Consider the following 18667-nt stretch of genomic DNA (forward strand, 5'->3'; position numbering starts at 1 on the left):
GCGGAGACTAATAATTATAGAATATAATTGAAACTGATTAGTTAGTTGTAATAAATGGTTATAAATAGAGAAAAGTAATGGTTGGAAAAAAGAGTAAGAAAAGGACAAGATGGGAAAAAGAGAAAAGAAGAGGCTTGAAAAGAGAAGGAGAGAGCAAGAAGAGAGAGAGAGAGAAGAGAGAGAGAGAGAAGAGAGAGAGAGAAGAGAGAGAGAAGAGAGAGAGAGAAGAGAGAGAGAGATGATGGATGAGAGAAGAAGACCAATAAAGGCGACGATGGCGTTGGCGATTGGGTCGCTGGTCTATTACCACTGTGCCTACCGGAATTCCAGTTTTGTCACTCTTCTCGCCGACGTCTTCATCGTCATTCTCTGCTCCCTTGCCGTTAGTGGTCTTTTCTCTCGACAGATGAACATACAGTCAGTGCTTTTCGCTCTTTCATTTCCATTTCCATTTCCATTTCCATTTCCCCCAATTGCTTCTTCCTTAGGTTTAGGGTTTCTTTTCTGCTAGGGTTCCCGTCGATCCCCTCGAGTGGCAGATGACGGAGGAGACTGCCAATACGATTGTGGCCGGCTTTGCCAATACTGTGGGTGCCGCCGAGTCTGTCCTCCGGGTTGCCGCCACCGGCCACGACAAGAGGCTCTTTTTTAAGGTCGTCATTTCCCTCATTTTTTTCTCTGCTATCGGAAGAATCGCTCCTGGTCACACCGTTGCCTATACCGGTAATCACTCCTTCTTCTTCTTCTTCTTCTTCTTCATCCCTGCCAATACCATTCTCACTGTCCTTTTCTTTGCACAGGGCTATGGCTCTTCTGTCTTTACATCTTCGTCCGGTGCTCTAGATCAGTTCGCGCCTTTTCTGCCTGGTTATTCGGAACACCAAATGGCGATAGTGAAGAACAAGACCCGACCCTGTAACATTCTTGTTTTCTTTTCTACTTTTCCTTTTGGGTTTCACTATATAGCATATATTGGGTTTCTTGTTTCACCCTCTAGCAATCTTTTAGTTTAGCATTGAATTGAATTGAATTGAATAATTGAATGACCTTGTACATACGATGTATATGTTCCCAGGCAGTTTTACAATACATTTTTCAGAACACCAATTGCTCCTGAAAGCAATGTTCTATAACATGTTGCTATTTCTTGAGATCAACTCCATGTTATGCAATGTACAAAACTGTGTTGAGGTTCATGTCAATGTCATCTGATATTTCAAATATTCTTCTCAGTTAAGCCTTTTTATTTTTCGTATGTTCTTCTGATTGTCAATTTATATAAGTTCAATTTTTCAATTGATAAGTAAATGATGACATTTACGCCTTTACTTTTGGAGGTGATAAATCAATCTTCTTGCATATAGGCGCCAGAAATTTTTGCTTCTAATGGGATGAGATATTCAATAAAACATGATTATACTTGAATGAATGATAGTTTGTAAAATTAAGATACAAAGCAAGTATTTTATAATAGAAAACTAAAACGACTAGTGCGTATATTTCCAATGACTCAATTGGTTCACTCATGGTATGGTTTATATCAGAATACTTTTTTGATCTTTTGTACTGATTTTGGTTAATTTGGTTCATCAATTTTGTTAAATTGGCCAACAAGCCTTCTATTTCTTGGCAACTATAGCGCGCAAAGGTCCTAAAATCAAGAACACCATTCAGATTATAATCACAATAAATTAATACAACAATACGTGATTGAAGCCGAATGCAGTATAACAGAAAAAAGAAACTTAAGTTGAATCACCTATTTTTGAAAGTTTCTCAGTACAGTTAAGACAGGCAAGTCAAGTACAGGTACATATTGGCAGCAATTATAAACAAGATTCAAGCCTTCAAGCTTAAGAATGGGCAGATTACCTTGTTGAAGTTAATATTCTTTTCTATTTCATACATAAAAAAAGGTTCACATTTTTAAGTTTGATGAAGTTAATTTTAAAATCATTAGTTTTCTTTAACCTCTGGGTCAGTTTACACCTGATCTCTGACTCCATCATAACAGATTCTGCCATTACTATAAAATCTTCATCTCCATTTAATCATATATTATTTACATTTCACCTTAATATTTAATTATCTCTAACACAAGAATAAGAATTGTTTTTGATAAAATTTTTTTTTTATCCAAGATCTTGTTTAAAAGACTTTAAATTCTAAGTTCATTGTAATATCATATGTTGAGATGCTATAATATCACTTAAGTTTTTAGTAATAAGTATCTAATGAGCACACTCAAGTCAAGTGAAACAATTAAATGAGAAATCAACGTTGTGATTGTGATGGGGATGATGGAGAGAAACGATGAACATAGGAAACTTCTCCCGAACTCATTCTTTATCCTTATTCTTCGATAACAATCTTTGCCAAATCAATATCAAAATCTGGAAACTTACAAGCTAGGCGACTCATTCGTAGTACATGCGACAATTCCAACGAGCTAGCTGCCATAGCAAAATACCTTTCCGAATAATTTGTTTTCCTTACCCACCATTGTTATACCTTTCATCAGCATAATTTATAGAACTACAAAACTAAAATGGGTTACCATTCTGGACAAGCAATATGTCTTTCCACGCTTCATAAAACATCCAGGTGATACCAGAGGATGGCATGACCTTTAAACAACTGGCACCCCATCCTCTGTAGAGACCCTTCAGACCTTCTTCTCTAATTACTTCCCTGAGTGCTGCTCCCATGTTTGGTGGGCACTTACCTTGCAAAGCCCCCACCATCAGCCGCTTCCTAGCCACCTCCAATGGGAAGCTAATTGTACTGGCAGTAAAACCTGGGTGAGTACAAACAAGTCAGATAACACAAATCATTAATACTAACAAGTACAAAATGTTCAGGCTCAACATGTGAGACAAAGTTAGATTGGGACCCCATAACGGGATTTAAGAGGTGCATTAACGGTTCGTTTGGTAACGGTGAAATCAAAGAAAAACGTGGAAGGGCGAAGAAATAGACGAATTTCGCAAAACAGGAGTTCGGCAGCGAGGAATCCTGTGAGTGAAGAGAGAAAAAAAAGTGTGGGTTCGCACAGTTTTATTTCATTGCAAAAATCTGTGCATGTAAGTGACAACCAAGAATAACTTAACCGATTATACATTATAATGTAATTGATAGATTTCACAACAAATCTGGTGTTTATGCTTTTATAACAATCAATTATAAATATTTATAATGAATAATTTTTTCATTTGAGCTTTTTCACATTGTTACTCTACTTTTCCCCAACCAAACAGTCTCTCTTTCACTCTATTTCTCATTTGCTTCCTTTTTTTCTCACCAAGCTACTTCTTCTCCCTCTATCAAACCAAACTTAACTGACACTGACAAAAATACACTGCTGGGAAAATGATGCCGGCTCATCAAAACATCCAATAAAATCTAGTACACCTTGAAACACACTCACGCCTTTTCCAGTGCATTTGGGTTGTAATAAGAAAAGAAGAAATAAATCAAATAGTGAATGACTACTTTTGCATAACATAACATGGGTGTGACTGCGAAACAGAGCAAGACCAAGAACAACAAGAAAGGAGAACATAAATCATTAATTCTTTAAACAAATACTAGAGATTCTCTAACCTGCTAGAGCTCCAAGCAAAAGCATCTCTGGACGATTTAGAGATTTCTTCTTTTTGCTCCGGCAGTAAGAATCCTTCATTGTATCATACAAGAAATAATAACATGTACTGTATGGAAGCATGCCAACCAGTGTTGGTGAGATACCAGCATAAAAAGCGCCAACGCCGCCATCTTTATAAATATTTCTAATCGCGACACCTAAAGTAGGGTAGATTTCAGGACTAACAGTTAACCGGTCCTGTTAGAAAATCAGAAGACAATTGCAATTTTAAACAAAAGAATAAGCGATAAGAAAGAAAGAGTTCAATTTTCAAGCCATGGTCATTATTAAACAGTACAAAAGTATAAATCATTTAGATTGCAGCATCAAACCTAGGTATGGTGATGTCCCAGTACAAAACAAATACACATAGTCCATTCAATTAGATATATACAGCGATGAGATACCTTCAAAACTTCGAGGGGATGGCATACAACTGTGCTAGCAATCCCTGCTGCGGCACCAGCAACAGCAACTGGTGAAATCCAATGTAAGGGCAGGTTGAAATTGATGCAACCTATCTGCAACTTGGGGTAGTCAGTGTTCTCCCATTTGCTTTGCACGGATGTCATAGCCCGTTTGACGCACTCAAACGTGGCCAGCTCAATGGCCTGTGTTGGAACTATACGAAGCATATTAATCATGTTTCCAGCCCACAATCCTTGCCATCCCTGCTGCTCTACAACCTCTACGAAACTACCAGCAATATTTCTCGATCCAACACCAACAACCATTCTTGTCCTGCACACATAGTTGACAGATTACTACCAATGAATAGCCCCGTATCAGCCAGGTAGAAAAAACAAATACATACAGAATTTGAGAAGGAAAAAAAAAGAAGAGGAAAAGGGGCGAACCTGATGGTCTCAAGAGGAGCAAGTATAGCCTTTGTCATTGCCCCTGCAAGGGCACCGCTGAAAAACTCGCGGGCCTCTCGAGAGCCCAGAAAATTCTGAAAAGGGGAAATAAAAAAATTGAAAAAAAAAACAAACAGAAGGTGGGCACAATGAGGGGAGAAGGGAAAAGAGGTGGGCAGGTAACTGGAAGCGGGGGAAGGCGAAAATCAAAGGTGGCGTTGTGATGATCGGCGTGCATGTCTTTGATGATGGTGTAGACATCTCCAAAGACCCCTTTGTTGTTGTTGATGTTGTTGTGGGAGTGTGAAGGAGAATGGGTTTGCAATGCCATGTTAGCTTCCTAAATGAATGGAAACACAGAAGAAAAGACATTAACAATGGTATAACAGCGGAGGCAATCGAAGACAGCAATGTAAAGAAAAAGACATGCCTGAGGTTGAGGTTTGGAGTGAGAGTTAGTGTTGGAGGAGGACATTTTGTTGGTTGGTGTGTTAGTGTTGTTGTGTTGTGTTAATGTGGTTGTGTTGTGATGTTGTGTTGGGTTTTTTAGGGTAACTCTGTGTTTTGACTTGTGAGATAACAACAGAGCACAACACAACAGATTCTGGTTCCTTAGGGTTTGGTCCTATCAGAGTTCAAAGAGGTGAGTTTGTGAATTTATAGAGAGAGATGAACTCGCCGGCGTATTTTCGCATCAAAATGTCCCTTTCTCTTTCTTCACCCATTTGCAATTAAATAATCATTTTTTAACATTTTTATTACTTCCACGCCCTTTTCCCACGTAATTACAACTCACTAACTATGTGACATTTTTATATTCTATTCTTCTCTCTTATCTCACAAGGGACACCATCACTTTTTTTCAAAATATTCTAAAACAATATTATCATATACATTATTAACACAAATTATTCATCACTTTTCATTTTTTTTTTCCTACCAACAAATTCTTCTCCAATAAATATATCTTTAAGAATATCTAGAAATATGTATTATATAATACTAGTGGGACGAAAAGTTACTCGATGTTTCAGTTAAGATTAGTGAAGTGAAAATCTCATCGATTAATTAAATTAATTTAAATTAATGATTATAAATTATTATTAAAGATTTATTAGGTCTGAACCAGAAAAACTTAATAGAAAACTATAAATAAATGAGGACTCTTGATAAAAAAAAGGTATTAACCTTTCTAGTTTTAAATTCACAAACACCTTAACATCCAAACTGACTTCAGCGTTGTAGTGTCTTTACAAGTATCTCACCCCTCGAACTTCACTGACGAATAACAGAAAAAACAGAATTAAGGATACTCGATAGAGAATATTCAATCTCTTACACTTTAAAAACAATAGATCTCCACAACATTTTTTTTATATAATAAAAAACTATTTTATTAGTGAGGGTTAGTAAAAAAATAATTAACTTTTTATTTAAAAAATATGAAATAGTTGAAAACTATAAATATTATCAACAATTCATAAATTAATTACTAAAAAGTGTTTAGTGATGAGGTTAGAGGTTGGATGCTAAAAGTAGAAGTAGGAAGTGCAATAATAGTAATAATAATAAATAATTAATAATAGTAATAATTTTATCGTATCTGCTGCCACGTCACATGGTAATCGTAAGCTAGTGCGGGTTTAGAAGGATAACTTGGTCTCTTTATTTTATTGGACATTTATTTGTTTGTTTATTTATTTATTTATTTTACACGAATCAATATTAGATTGGTGACTTTGCAATAGGAGTCAAAATAATCCATCACAAATCTTATCTATTTTATTCCAAAGCACTAAAAGTTAATTAGGCTAAGTTATAAATATACTGTTTTTCAATTTGGTAGATTATGATCCACCACAAATTAAAAATATTATAAATAATAAACTCACAATTTAATTTACTAAATAAATAGATATCAATATTGAAGTGAATTTGTTTTTAGAATGAGTTAAATAAACAAAAGTAAAAATATCAAAATAACACGAAATTCATGATATTTTATAGAATATTATAGCAGTTTAAAAAATTAAGTGAACTTTCTACAATTTCTTTAACCTGAAATTTTATCTATATCATATAATTAATTGTTTTGGATAACACGTGAAGAGAGAAGGAATAGGTAGATTACTTTTTATAATACCAAAAAGTTTACACTAATCTCACAACTTACTATACTAATCATCAACTATTCATTTACACTTTCTTGGCCATTATTATTAAATTTTGAATTTTTTTATATAAATTCATTTTGTGACTAATGCTATTAATATATTTTTTTTATCACGTTTAGATTGGTTTAAGGGGGTAATTTAGATAATAGATAATACATTGATGTAATACATTTTTTTCCAAATCTAAAAGAAGTTAAATATTATTTAGTTACTTGTAAATTTTATATTTTATACATTAACTAATTAGATTTATAATTTATTTTTATTTGTATCAACTATTAAACTAATATTAACATGTCAATAGTATAACATGTAACTTATAGGTATTAAAAAAATTAAAAAATGTTGATAATGAAAAAAAGTAAATTGTCAAATAAAATATTCATTCAAGATGGTTTTTCTGTGAGTCGAAACATAAATAGGGACGTTTGTTGTTCCAAATTTGATATAAGAATAGTTTTTTGTTTTATGATAACCCTTTGAGCTTTGTAATATCATTTTTAATTTTATTTTACTCTGAATATTTGGAGAAGTAGTACAATAACTTCTTTAAAAAAAATAAGGGTGTTTTGTAGTGGAGTTTTAGTTAATTGTTTAGACAAAAGTGATTCCAATCACACATAAAAATAGTAAAAACTTCTTAATATTTGATTGATACAAAATATTATTTTAATTAAGTAGTTTAAACATACTTACAAGAATTTAAAATATCTGTAAAAATTAAACATATATGTCAAAAAGTTCAAAAACTAAATTAAATTTCTTTGACTATCTCTAGTATGTTAGTCATAACTTATAGGGATAAACAATCTGCACAAATATCATTGTTAAAAAATGTATTTTAATTTTTTTAACTGTGTTACTACTTCAAAATTCACTAATATTACAAATGATTAATTTTTATTCGAAAAATTAACTAGCCACCTTTAATACAATCTCTCCTTTTATAATTATTTCTCCATTAATAATATTATTATATAAATATATTTTATGGTTGACATTACACATGCAAAATTTATAATGTTATATAAACAAATTATTTTTTAAAAAACATGTTTATCATTAATATTTTTTTATTCTATTTCAATATATGTATTTTATAAATTTTTTATCTTCATTTTTTTTTTTTATATTGGTGTTTACTTGATAAACAAATAGGTGAGTCACATGCAAATCTCAGAGTACCATCTTCCACCATCTTCTAAGCACCAATCATATGTTCAAGTTGCCATTAAATACTCATCTACATTCAGATAACTCAAACAAAACTAAATTAACCTTATCACTACCACGCCACAAAAACAGTAAGACATTAACATGTTATTATTGGTAATTTAATCACCAGAGAAATCTTAACTTAGTTTTTAAAACTTAGATGCTTTTTTGCTGATTACTAATAGTCTGTGATGAGTGATTCATTTGACTGATATTCTTGATTTTCTGTAATAAGGTTTGTTGGTGGAAGAAAAAAACTACTCTACAAAGAGTTACATATGCCATGTTGTAGATATTAGTTTCTGATATTGTTTGAAAAGTTAAAACAGATGCATGGAAAACTAAAAAAAATATGTTTTGAAATAGGTGCATTTGAAGTGTGTGAGTTACTAATTACTGACTAACACTATGAGAAATATTTTAAATGTATGCAACAAAACCGATTCAAACAAACTGAACATTTGTGGATCTGATTCTCACACCTGCAGCTGATCCCTAATCTCAATGATTATCTGTAGTGTACAGAAAAAAATATTGGTAGTAGGAATAAAATATGGTGTGTGCATGAATTAAATTTTGATGTAGCAGTTGGCCTCTGAGCCTGAGTTTCATTATAAACAAATGAGTTGGCTCAGATTCACAGTACTCATCATCATCACTCTTCACTCCTCAGAAAACATCAAACACTTTTCTTTGGTTGCATGTATATATGATGGATTCAAAGAAGTGTAACAAGATCCGAGAGGTGGTTAGGCTTCAACAAATCCTCAAGAAGTGGAAGAAAGCTGCAACCTCTTCTGCTTCCAGCAATGCAGACATGGTTCCAAAGGGCTTCCTTGCTGTTTGTGTCGGGAAAGAGCTTCAGAAATTCATCATTCCCACCCATTACCTGAGACACCAAGCATTTGAGATGTTGCTCCAAGAAGCTCAAGAGGAATTTGGTTTCCAGCAAGAGGGTGTGCTCAAAATCCCATGCCATGTATCAGTCTTCCAGAAAATACTCAAGGCTGTGGAGGACAACAAACAACCCTTGCTACATCACTCTGGCTTCGATGGAGACAAAGACATCACTACTTCTTACGCATCAGATTGTGAAGTTACCCCCTCTCATCACCCTCAAACTTGTACATAGATGGTAATTCTGTATTATTATCCTTTGTGATCAACATGCATGCATTGATTACTTCATTATAAAGAAGTGCAAAGTGCTACTTAGTTTTAATTAAATGCATGTATTGGTTGGTTATACCTCCCTATTAATAATTTTCATAACATATAAAAATATCCTCGTTGATGTCTTCCCATTTGTTTCTTAATAATGAATTGAGGACTATATATGAACTAGCTGCATGGCATACTGTATGTAGATGAATGTATGATCCAGTGTGGATGTCACAATGCAAAATCAATCTCCTCTTGCTCTGTAAAATAATATTACAATAGATGTTGTTCTTACAAGATTATCAAGGTCTCCTCTGCTATGTTCCTCTAGTCTATCAGACTCTCGGTCTTTTGGATTGGTGGAATGAAACTACAAAGACACTCTGCTCAATTTAACAGTGAATATGTTTAGGTCACAGGTTTTATATTTTGAACATTTACCCTTGAAATACTTACCTATTTATAGTTTTTTCCATGAGTCTTTTCTTGTAAGAGGTTCAGAGCCATAAAAAGCTAATACTCCCTTAATCATGCTTAATGAAAGAAGTAGGATTGAAAACAAAAGATGGATGTGCACATAAATTATAGGCTTTGTGGCTTCATCACAATGAATTAATTGAAGTGCATGCAGATTTGTAGTGGATGAAAATATTACATACAGGTATATATACGTTGTAGTTGTTATTAGTATATGTTGTGAATGATTAAGAATATGAAGGAAGGAAGGAAGGAATCAATGGGTAGATATGATAGGGATGTTGGAAGGTATCTTAGGAGGGAGAAAGGTCCGTTTTCGTTGGGAACAGGAGGTCAAAATTTTCTGAAAAAGGTCTTCATCGCAGGGGATGTGAATGGCACCGTGATGATCGCAGCCATATTCTTCAGCCACAGATTCCATCAAAACACTGAAGTCAGGCATGGCCAAGAAGCTAACAGGAATGACAAACCTTCGATAATGGGGACCCACATAAACTGCGAGGGACCCTTTGGGAACCTTGGCATTCCTTGTGCCATCAGAGGACTCTCCTTCATTCAGCAATGGCTTCTTGGAAAGAGGCTGATAATGGCAACTTGAGGATCTGGATGCCATTGCCAACTTCAGATGGGTTGGGATCTTCTTAATAACTTTTGGGGCTGATATCGAAATGCTTCTTGTCAGCTTCATTTTGAATGCTAATTAGTTAATTAATCTGCTATGTTTTAAGGACCAATCATGTATGTTTGTATGTACACAAAAAGTAAGATCAATATCTATATGCCATGATGTTTTGAATGGATCAACTGGGGAGAGGAAGACTTTCTTTGCTCAAGAAACTTCCCTCCTGATCATCACCTTGCCTTCAAGCTTTGAGTCAAGAAACTTCAAATTAGCTTCTGTTCATGCCATGGATATACTCTCCTTAATTTATTCCTAACTTTGCTTCTTCATGTCAACCATTAGTTATCACCCTATATATATTTCCACACCTTCTTCTTCCTTAATATCATCACTTACTATTTCTAGAAATCACCAATTAATTTTCCATTTTTTAGTGTAGAATAACCAAATCACCCTTAAACTAATGTAGGATCTAAATTACGACCCACTTAATCATTATTGATAAAAATGATTTCCACACTCACTACATTCACACCTAACAAAGTTATACCATCACTACCTACTATTTTGACCTTCCTTCTCTTATTTTATTTTTTACAATTACAAAAAGATATTTTTTCTAATTACCATTTTACACTCATTAGTTCATACCTCAATTGTATTAATTATTCATCTCACACAATACACAACTGCAAATACAAATACAAATATGTTCAGGATAAAAATCAATCCCATTTTGGTGTAAGGAAAAGTTCATGTGAGCTTGTGGCAACAATTAACCCAATGTCTTTTTATTTAATGTAGATTCCTCCTACTCTGATGCATCCTCATTGGTTCAATTTTGTCAGATAATCTCATTCTTGTCTTTCAAATTGTTTATAGGAATTTTGTTATATCAATCAGTGTGGTGGACATACGAGGACTAAAGCCAGTGTTCTGAAGTGGAAGAGCTGCCGTTGTCTTAATCATTAGCTTGTCTCTGGATAGCAAAAGCAGCAAATGTGAAGGAGACAAGGCTAAAATATCTACTGTTGAAGAAGCAAGCAACAACTGTGTGCATGGTTCCAGAAACTGTGGGGAGGCCACAATCAAAGTTAGTTTTTGAAGAATCAAGGAACATGACCAGAAGAAAAGGGCAACAAGACGGATTATTTCCATAGCCTAAAACATTTAAAATTTGAAATATTCTATTTGCTGTTTTGTGTATTTCTCTGATGATCACAATTTCTTAAAACACTAGAGATATCATTGGATTTACCTTTTCCTAGTGACGCTGCAGTATATTTACATATTTCAACCTTTGCTTCTTATTTTCTTACAGAGCATACCTTAATAATTAATGTCAATAAAAAATTTCATCTTGAATAACGGTCCACAAGTGCTTTGGCTTTATCTGGTGCAAAGAACCTAGCCTGCACAAAAAAGGTTACAACAGTGCAGAAGGAAAATTTTAGTTTATATAAATGTTATTTTTACCCACTCAATTATGGAAAGGTCAATTCATAAACTTACTTGTATGAACATTCTTTCAGCATCACCAATATTTTTGTTTTCTTTTAGGATGATTCCCTATAACAATACAAGGCATAATTTGAGTGAATAGCTCCTTTCACTACATATCCTTTGGACCAAAATAGCACAATTGATGATAGGAATATAATATCAAATAAGCTGCGTGAATAAATTGACAGAGAAAGAGATTTATTTAAGATATATAACACAACACAAGTCAGTTTGGAAAAGTTCTAAAATAGAATTGTATTAAGATATACTCAAAACAAATTACATGCAATGGAATTAGATCCTTTTATCACATCATCCTATTGTAGATATGATTTGTACATAGGGTGAATTCTTATCATATGTCTATATAAAAATGTTTTAAACTAATAGTTTAAATATATTAAACTCAGTTATGTATTCAATCGAACTAAATAAATGTTTTTGAACAGTCTTTCCACATCACTTTGGTGAAACAAGTATTTCTTACTAACTCATGACTTGCCAAAAGGAATCTACTTGCACACAAACCTCGGAAAAATGCAAATGGATACAAAAAAAACTAAAGCAAAGTTCTTGAAACAATAAATTCTTCAACTATATAATTTTTCTACAGTGATTATTTTCTTCAATTAGATTTATAAAGAACAAAAATGAGCATTTAGTAATTAAATGAGAGAAAAATAGAGACCTTAGCTAAGTATCCACGAAAATCGTTAGGGAAAGCAGATATGAGTTGATCATAGACAGCTACAGCATCACTGACATGGCCCCAATCTGAGTAGGCTTTCCCTAGAAGTAATTCCACCTGAGAATTGTAGGAATATTAGAAAAACTATATATATAAGGAAATAAATCTGTACAGAAATGGAATAAGGAAATAAATATCTCATGCTAGAATTGGATGAATTTACTTGGACAGGATCCAGCCTCTGTGAGTCTGATGCATTGCTATTAGAATTTTTGCTTAGGTTTTCTGAATTCAAATCCTCACGATAAGTCAAAAGTAATTGAACAGCCTGTTGAAGAGAGAATGAAAAAATAAAATATTAATCAATTCAACATGCAGAGTATCACTGAGAGTCCAAAAGAAAAACCCCATATTTCTGTACAATATATTGTTTGGTTTTGTTGGGAAATCCAAGGAAATATTACCTTTAAATCCAAAACCTTAAAATAATGAATTTGTAGGTGTTTCTTCTTATATATTACTCAACTTGTTTATTTAAAGGTTTAAGGAATTACTTTTTGTTTCCATTTTGTTTTCTTTTTCCAAAGGTATGTACAGAAAATGGGAAAATCAATATTCACATACAAATCTTTAAAGAAAAGAAACAAAATGAAATATGGGTTTCAAAAAACTGGACTGTGAATTTTTTTTAGTGAATTATAATGAGTTAAGCATAAACCATTAATCCTGCAAAAATATATTGGGTGACTCATAAACAAACCAACAAAAAATGGTGATTCAATCCATTAATATTTATTTTTATAATTGGATGGATTGATCGGATTCTATATGGATAGATTGGATGATTAGTGGACAAAGGGTAGCAATTTTGTGATTACTATGGAATACAAGAATGAAACAGAAGAGAATGTGGGTTTTGAGTATTTGTGTGCACTAATCTTTGAAGAGAAGAAACAAAATGAAAGTAAAGTGGCTTATTTGTAAGTATTAGTGGAAAACAGAGATAAAAAACATTTCCACAAACCAAGGAACCATAATACACCAAGCCTGAGGTCAGATAAGAACAGTGTTAAACAAATAAATGTTTATCTGCAAATCATTGATCTTAAGAATCAGGAAAAAAAACTTTTCTTCCAGTACTATAGAAAGTTTCCAGTGTAAAATTAGTTATTCTCTTTGGACAGAGTAACCATCCTGAACACCATCATGAAAAGGTGTACTTGATTGTACTTTTAGAAAGACAAGTGGAAATTAACCATCATCAAGCAAAATAATAGATTTAATTTGTGCAGCAATTTATCCTGAGAATCCATTATCATGACAACAAACCTCCTCTGGCTTTTTGGCAGCAAGTAATGAATTGGTAAGGCCACGGAGAACTTCAAATTCGATATCTTTGGACACCTGTCAGAGATCAACCAAATTTTACGGATAATACTTGATGGAATTTCTAAGCTTGCTACATTTGATCAATTGGAGTTTTTAGATATAGCCTTTTCACTAGATTTCAAATTCTAATTAAGAGGGTTTGGGAGCATCATATGTATTTGCTAGTGCAACTAACAGGAGGAAGCAATAGATACATTACTTTTGTTAAAAATGTCAGCATAAAAAACTTAAGCACATACTATGGGAAGTAAAGAGCAAAAGATATCTTACAACAGCAGAAAATGTAATTTATCCCTAGTTCTAAAACAATCTTCTAGTTCCTGATGGTTTTATGACATTACTCCAAGAAAAATGTTGAAAATACTGACCCTTGCTGAACTTTTATATGCAGCAACACTCCCTTCATAATCTTTGAGTCCGTACTTAACTTCTCCAAGCAAACGAAAAACATCAGCATCACTTGGTTTTACCTTGGGATAACACCAAAAAAGTTCTCAAAGGTATAATCTAAGGTCAAATAGCATGATTTTCACAACATATTTTGGAAAGAGAATTTGTGTGTCCAGTAAATATATAGCTATAATTTCCCTACGTAGGGGATACTTTCCAACACATGTTACTGGAAAATTCCAGGGGATATCCATGCTCAAAACAATACCTTCGTCAAATCATCAAGTAGAGAAGCAGCTCTTGCATATTCCCCTAGTTCAGCCAGAGTAACTGCAGCTCCCTGAAAGTCATTTAAAATGTATCTAAAAAGACAGAAATCAGAAGAACAGAACTAGCATCCAAAACTTACTTCAAGAGCAGTTGGATCTCTTGGGGAAATACTTAATGTTGCTTCAAATTCCTTGAGCCTACTCTGCCATAAATCAAAAAATATACCATAAATGATATGTGGTTTTTTCAGAATGTATAGAATTATATTTGAAGGATTACATAAGACAGGAAAGGGTAAACATGGTAACTTCAAAATTGGATGAATAGTTTACACATAATGAATGTCAATACTCCCTAATGGAAGGAATAAATACTCCTGTGCAACTGAAAATTTATCTCAGAATCAGATGGAACAAGACCAAACAAAGCTAATTAATGACATGCCCAGATGATAGGTGTCAGAAATAATAGAATATGTATACTGTATTAATGCAAATCCCACACCTATATCATGGTGATAACAGGTTCTGGACGTTAAACAAAACGAAAGAACAAAGGGATATAGGCAATTCAAGAGTGGGAATCTCCCAGAAGTCCCAACCCTTCTTGCCAGCACAGCAGTTAGTTAAATCTTCTTTATATTTTGTAAGTGTCCATGGAAAGCTTTGCATCTGATAGAAAAACACTGCTCTTTCATATCAAAGCTAACTATTTTTATTTTTATCTTGCCTGGTGTTAGTCTACTACCGATGAATAATGCTGAAAACAAAACGCAACCAACAATAAACCAAACTCTTATCCACCAAATCTCCCACTTTTCCATCAGTCCATGAAAAGACACAATCTTAATTCAGTGAACTTTTGCTTCATATGGAAAGGAAATAAGAGTATAAGATAAAAATAGTTGGGAAGAACATCAGTGCCTGACTAATTGCCAGAAGATAACAATAATTGGGTGGAAATCATACCTGGAGAGTAGCTTTCTCCTCCTCAGACAACTTACTACTGACCACAGCACTGTCATCAGTGGGACTAACACTGCAAGATATCCCATGTTTTAGGTTACAGAATAATATCCCAATTTAAACTGTAACCAAAACTACATGGCAATTAAATGAACATGATGAGTAAATACATGAATAGCATTCATAATTACAAGCAGCACAGAGCATGCCATGGTTTACAATTCATGATGATGAATATCTTGAACTATATATGTCTGATGGAGGATTTGATGGAAGTTTATAAGTCTGCTTAAGTCTTTTCCTAGTTTACTTGTAATGTAACAGCAAGCTAACTAAATATCTAGTTTACGAGCATGCATACCTTCCCGATGGAAGAAAATCTCCAAAAGCAAAAACCAGACCGAAGACTACAACAGCTACACCCACTCCAATCTGTATAATGATAGTAACATGCATGTACAGAGTTCTGATATTTTAAAAAAAAAACAGGGTTTTATGTGGTAGAAAGCAACAATGGTACCTTAGTAGGAAGGGAAATTGTCTTATCGTCAGAAGAAATAGGTGCATCATAGTCAATTGCTCCAAATTCCTTTTGCTCCTCTGCCTTCTTCTGCTCAAGTGCTGACCTGTGTAGTGTGGAAAAAGAATAACTGAGCATTGTTGGTCATAATTAGAAAGAGTGAAATAGTTGAAGTGTAAGGTGCACCTTCTAACTGTTTTTAGGCGTTCCTCAAAGTCAACATCCAAAAAATCTTTCCTAGATTTGCCATCAAGTTGTGAGCTTAAACGGGGTGCCTCTGTCCATACCATATTATTGTACAAAATAAGATGAAAGGAAAAAAATGGTTAGCAGAAGAGAAGAGATGCAATTGAATTGCACTTACGAGAAGGCTGAGGGCGAGACTGTTTAGGTGTTGATCCCTTGACACTGCAACAATAGACAGACACACAATGTAATATAGCATGGCATGACAATGACATAATTTGTGAATTGTAAAATACGAATGTACATGAGGCTCGAACACGTCTCTTAAATTGTGTGTGCTACTGATAGATGCATCGGACATCGTGTCAAAAAGTATTTGTTGGATTTTTGACAATTTTAACAGAATTCTAACACAATTCTAAAAAGTATAAACACACTAATTTTCTAAAGATTCGAATTTATTGTATAAATTTTTATTATAATTATAAAAATAAAGAATAAATTCTTTTGAACCAAGCTTATCCTTATTTCCATTTCCGTGCTACATAGTACACATGACATGATGCATAATAATACCTTTGCTGCGACACCAAACCCTTGTCAGATTTGTTGGTCTGAGAAAGAAATAACAGAAGAATCAGTAGAAATGAGAGCTGAAAAAATGGAAGAAGAAGAAGAAGAAGAAGAAGAGTAACCTTAATCCTGTTAGAGTTTTCTCCAAAACCACGACCACCTTGCTTGGAATCGGAGCAATTTATTTGAAACGAAAGCAAAGCGGTGCTTCTGAGAAACATTGCATTTACATTTGAAGTCCAAAGACACAATCTGAGCAGAGCTCTTGTCTTGTATTGTTTTATATACTTCCACCACACCACACTTCTGATAAGGTTATATGCAACTGTCACCTATACATTTATTTTATTTTTTTATTAACAAAATATTCAAGTTAATCTCTTCATTTTCTAAATCAGTCAAACTTAATCACTTTCTTCTAATTATTATTATCATAGTTGAAAAACTGAAAACTTAGTGGAAAATTTCAACCAAAAGTTAATTTATTGAACTATAAGCTGTTACCTTTATTAGTAAAAGTTGAATCTTTACCTTCAACAAACATTTAGAAAAACATTTAGAAAAGAGTGGAGACATCTTTATTCATAGGGTCGTGAGATATTTTACCGAGACCTCAAAGTGGAATGTTCTTATTTATGATTTATTATTTGTTTAAAATAGGTTCAAATCATCAAGAACCCTAATCCCTTATTTTCTTCATGAGTTGATATCTGATTTATACATTATTTTTATTATTATTATTGTTTATTATTGAAGTTGTTTTTTTACTAAAAGGAGTAACTTTTGAATATAATCATGTCATCAATTCTGAATTAACTTTTTTTACATCATTTAATAACAAAAGATGAGTTTTGTTTGGGTGTTCACAAAATTACCAAGGATTTTTTACTTATTACAATGTTCATCTTTTTTTTCAACTCCTTGTAAGATAAAATCAACCATCTGGTTAACCACAATATGTTGATCACTTGTAAGATAAAGTTATTTATCATTAAATAGAATTAAGTTTTTTTAATACCATCTCACTATTTTGATCATTTTTAATTTGGTCCAGTTCTTTTTAAATGAGTTATATTTCATTATCACTTGTAAGATAAAAGTTATTTATCACTAAATAGAATCAATATTTTTTTCAATATCATCTAATTATTTTGAACATTTTTAACTTGGTTCAGTTTTTTTTTTTAAAATGAAGTTATATTTCATCAAATTTATAGTGATAACATCATTAAAATAACCCTGTCATTTGTTGTTTGGGTCACATATCATTGTGGTAACTTCGTTACTATTAATTTAATAAAAAAATTATATTGACTCAAGTTTTTAAGAAGTAGACAAAATAAAAAAAATGTTATAGTAAAACGAAATTAAAAAAAACTGGAATGAAAAAGAGTATTAAGTCTTCAAAATATTAAAAACCTTATTAGACTTTTAACCATGTATCCATAATAATATACTATTGTATTAATTTTTTTTAACTACGTAGAGGCAAAATTAATTATATATAATTATAATTTTGGTGAAGTAGACATAGAGTAAAAAATGTCAATGGTACAACTACATGTACTCGATTAAAAAAACAAGGAAATGAGTAAATAAAGACAATGTCAATGGGATAAATCGGTGGAAAATTTAATTGAAATTAATTGAAAAAAAAATTAGATAGATTAATTTACCGGTTTTGTTCATTCTCGGTTTGGGACTTACTGCGCCTTACTCCTTGGGTATTTTGGTCTGAAATTTTTACCAGACATTCGTCACTGTGTCTATTGAGTTTTGGCTGAGGTTTGAGCCTCAGATTCGTCCCACAAGATTGGCAATACATTTTTTGTTCGTCACTGCCAGGGCTGAAAGGAAGGTTCGTTTGTGTGTGAAACTGTTTGATTTTTTTTCGTGGGTGAATACTCATCCGTTTGACCTGAAATTTGTCCCGTTTTGTCCCAAATTCAGTGGAGATTCTTGGGTGGAATTTCAGGAAAAAACCATTCCGGGAGAATTTTTCAGAAATTTTGTAAAAACCAAGGTTATCTCTAC

General features: G+C 33.0%; 4 protein-coding genes across 7 annotated transcripts; 2 read left to right on the top strand and 2 right to left on the bottom strand.

Moving 5' to 3' along the window:
* The first annotated feature begins 90 nt into the window (after positions 1–90).
* LOC137818191 (Reticulon family protein) lies at positions 91–1223 on the top strand. The gene is made up of 3 exons (XM_068621462.2): positions 91–417; positions 512–723; positions 801–1223. Exons 1-3 carry the CDS (start codon positions 110–112, stop codon positions 917–919), a joined length of 639 nt encoding a protein of 212 aa, XP_068477563.1. The 5' UTR covers positions 91–109; the 3' UTR covers positions 920–1223.
* Positions 1224–2328: 1105 nt separating this feature from the next.
* Positions 2329–5229, bottom strand: LOC137818189 (Mitochondrial substrate carrier family protein). Of its 2 annotated transcripts, none has more exons than XM_068621460.2 (6): positions 4931–5229; positions 4685–4840; positions 4501–4595; positions 4051–4384; positions 3604–3841; positions 2329–2797 (listed from the first exon to the last, which is right to left on the bottom strand). In XM_068621460.2, the coding sequence occupies exons 1-6, from the start codon at positions 4973–4975 to the stop codon at positions 2544–2546; spliced, it is 1122 nt and encodes a 373-aa protein (XP_068477561.1). In that variant the 5' UTR covers positions 4976–5229; the 3' UTR covers positions 2329–2543. The 2 variants fall into 2 exon arrangements, with proteins under 2 accessions (XP_068477561.1, XP_068477562.1); XM_068621461.2 differs by having other exon boundaries at positions 4685–4836; positions 4927–5122.
* Positions 5230–8545: 3316 nt separating this feature from the next.
* On the top strand, positions 8546–11429 carry LOC137818090 (auxin-induced protein 6B). The gene has a single exon (XM_090296414.1). It carries the CDS (start codon positions 8599–8601, stop codon positions 9019–9021), a length of 423 nt encoding a protein of 140 aa, XP_090152540.1. The 5' UTR covers positions 8546–8598; the 3' UTR covers positions 9022–11429.
* On the bottom strand, positions 10790–16959 carry LOC150024849 (Tetratricopeptide repeat (TPR)-like superfamily protein). Of its 3 annotated transcripts, none has more exons than XR_016516286.1 (16): positions 16756–16959; positions 16637–16674; positions 16239–16282; positions 16061–16151; positions 15875–15980; positions 15716–15786; positions 15358–15427; positions 14529–14591; positions 14388–14481; positions 14098–14199; positions 13670–13744; positions 12564–12668; positions 12341–12457; positions 11662–11718; positions 11478–11561; positions 10790–11220 (listed from the first exon to the last, which is right to left on the bottom strand). XR_016516286.1 is itself a non-coding variant. In XM_090296412.1 (16 exons), the coding sequence occupies exons 1-15, from the start codon at positions 16852–16854 to the stop codon at positions 11505–11507; spliced, it is 1167 nt and encodes a 388-aa protein (XP_090152538.1). In that variant the 5' UTR covers positions 16855–16959; the 3' UTR covers positions 10790–11220; positions 11478–11504. The 3 variants fall into 3 exon arrangements, 2 of the variants coding, with proteins under 2 accessions (XP_090152538.1, XP_090152539.1); XM_090296412.1 differs by having other exon boundaries at positions 14388–14459; XM_090296413.1 differs by having other exon boundaries at positions 14388–14459; positions 14529–14586; positions 16756–16950.
* Between the last annotated feature and the right edge of the window lie 1708 nt (positions 16960–18667).

Source organism: Phaseolus vulgaris, chromosome 10 (genome assembly GCF_051622355.1).
Source record: "Phaseolus vulgaris cultivar YP4 chromosome 10, ASM5162235v1, whole genome shotgun sequence".
NCBI classification, from domain to species: Eukaryota; Viridiplantae; Streptophyta; class Magnoliopsida; order Fabales; family Fabaceae; genus Phaseolus; species Phaseolus vulgaris.

Coding starts and splice junctions, on each gene's coding strand:
- LOC137818191 (XM_068621462.2), top strand. CDS start 110: ATGGGAAAAAGAGAAAAGAAGAGGCTTGAAAAGAGAAGGAGAGAGCAA. Junction 418..511: donor TCTCGACAGATGAACATACA/GTCAGTGCTTTT, acceptor CTTTTCTGCTAG/GGTTCCCGTCGATCCCCTCG. Junction 724..800: donor TCACACCGTTGCCTATACCG/GTAATCACTCCT, acceptor TTCTTTGCACAG/GGCTATGGCTCTTCTGTCTT.
- LOC137818189 (XM_068621460.2), bottom strand. CDS start 4,975: ATGTCCTCCTCCAACACTAACTCTCACTCCAAACCTCAACCTCAG. Junction 4,841..4,930: donor ACTCCAAACCTCAACCTCAG/GCATGTCTTTTT, acceptor CCATTCATTTAG/GAAGCTAACATGGCATTGCA. Junction 4,596..4,684: donor TTCGCCTTCCCCCGCTTCCA/GTTACCTGCCCA, acceptor TCCCCTTTTCAG/AATTTTCTGGGCTCTCGAGA.
- LOC137818090 (XM_090296414.1), top strand. CDS start 8,599: ATGATGGATTCAAAGAAGTGTAACAAGATCCGAGAGGTGGTTAGGCTT.
- LOC150024849 (XM_090296412.1), bottom strand. CDS start 16,854: ATGTTTCTCAGAAGCACCGCTTTGCTTTCGTTTCAAATAAATTGCTCC. Junction 16,152..16,238: donor GTCTCGCCCTCAGCCTTCTC/GTAAGTGCAATT, acceptor TGGTATGGACAG/AGGCACCCCGTTTAAGCTCA. Junction 15,428..15,715: donor GATTTTCTTCCATCGGGAAG/GTATGCATGCTC, acceptor GATATCTTGCAG/TGTTAGTCCCACTGATGACA.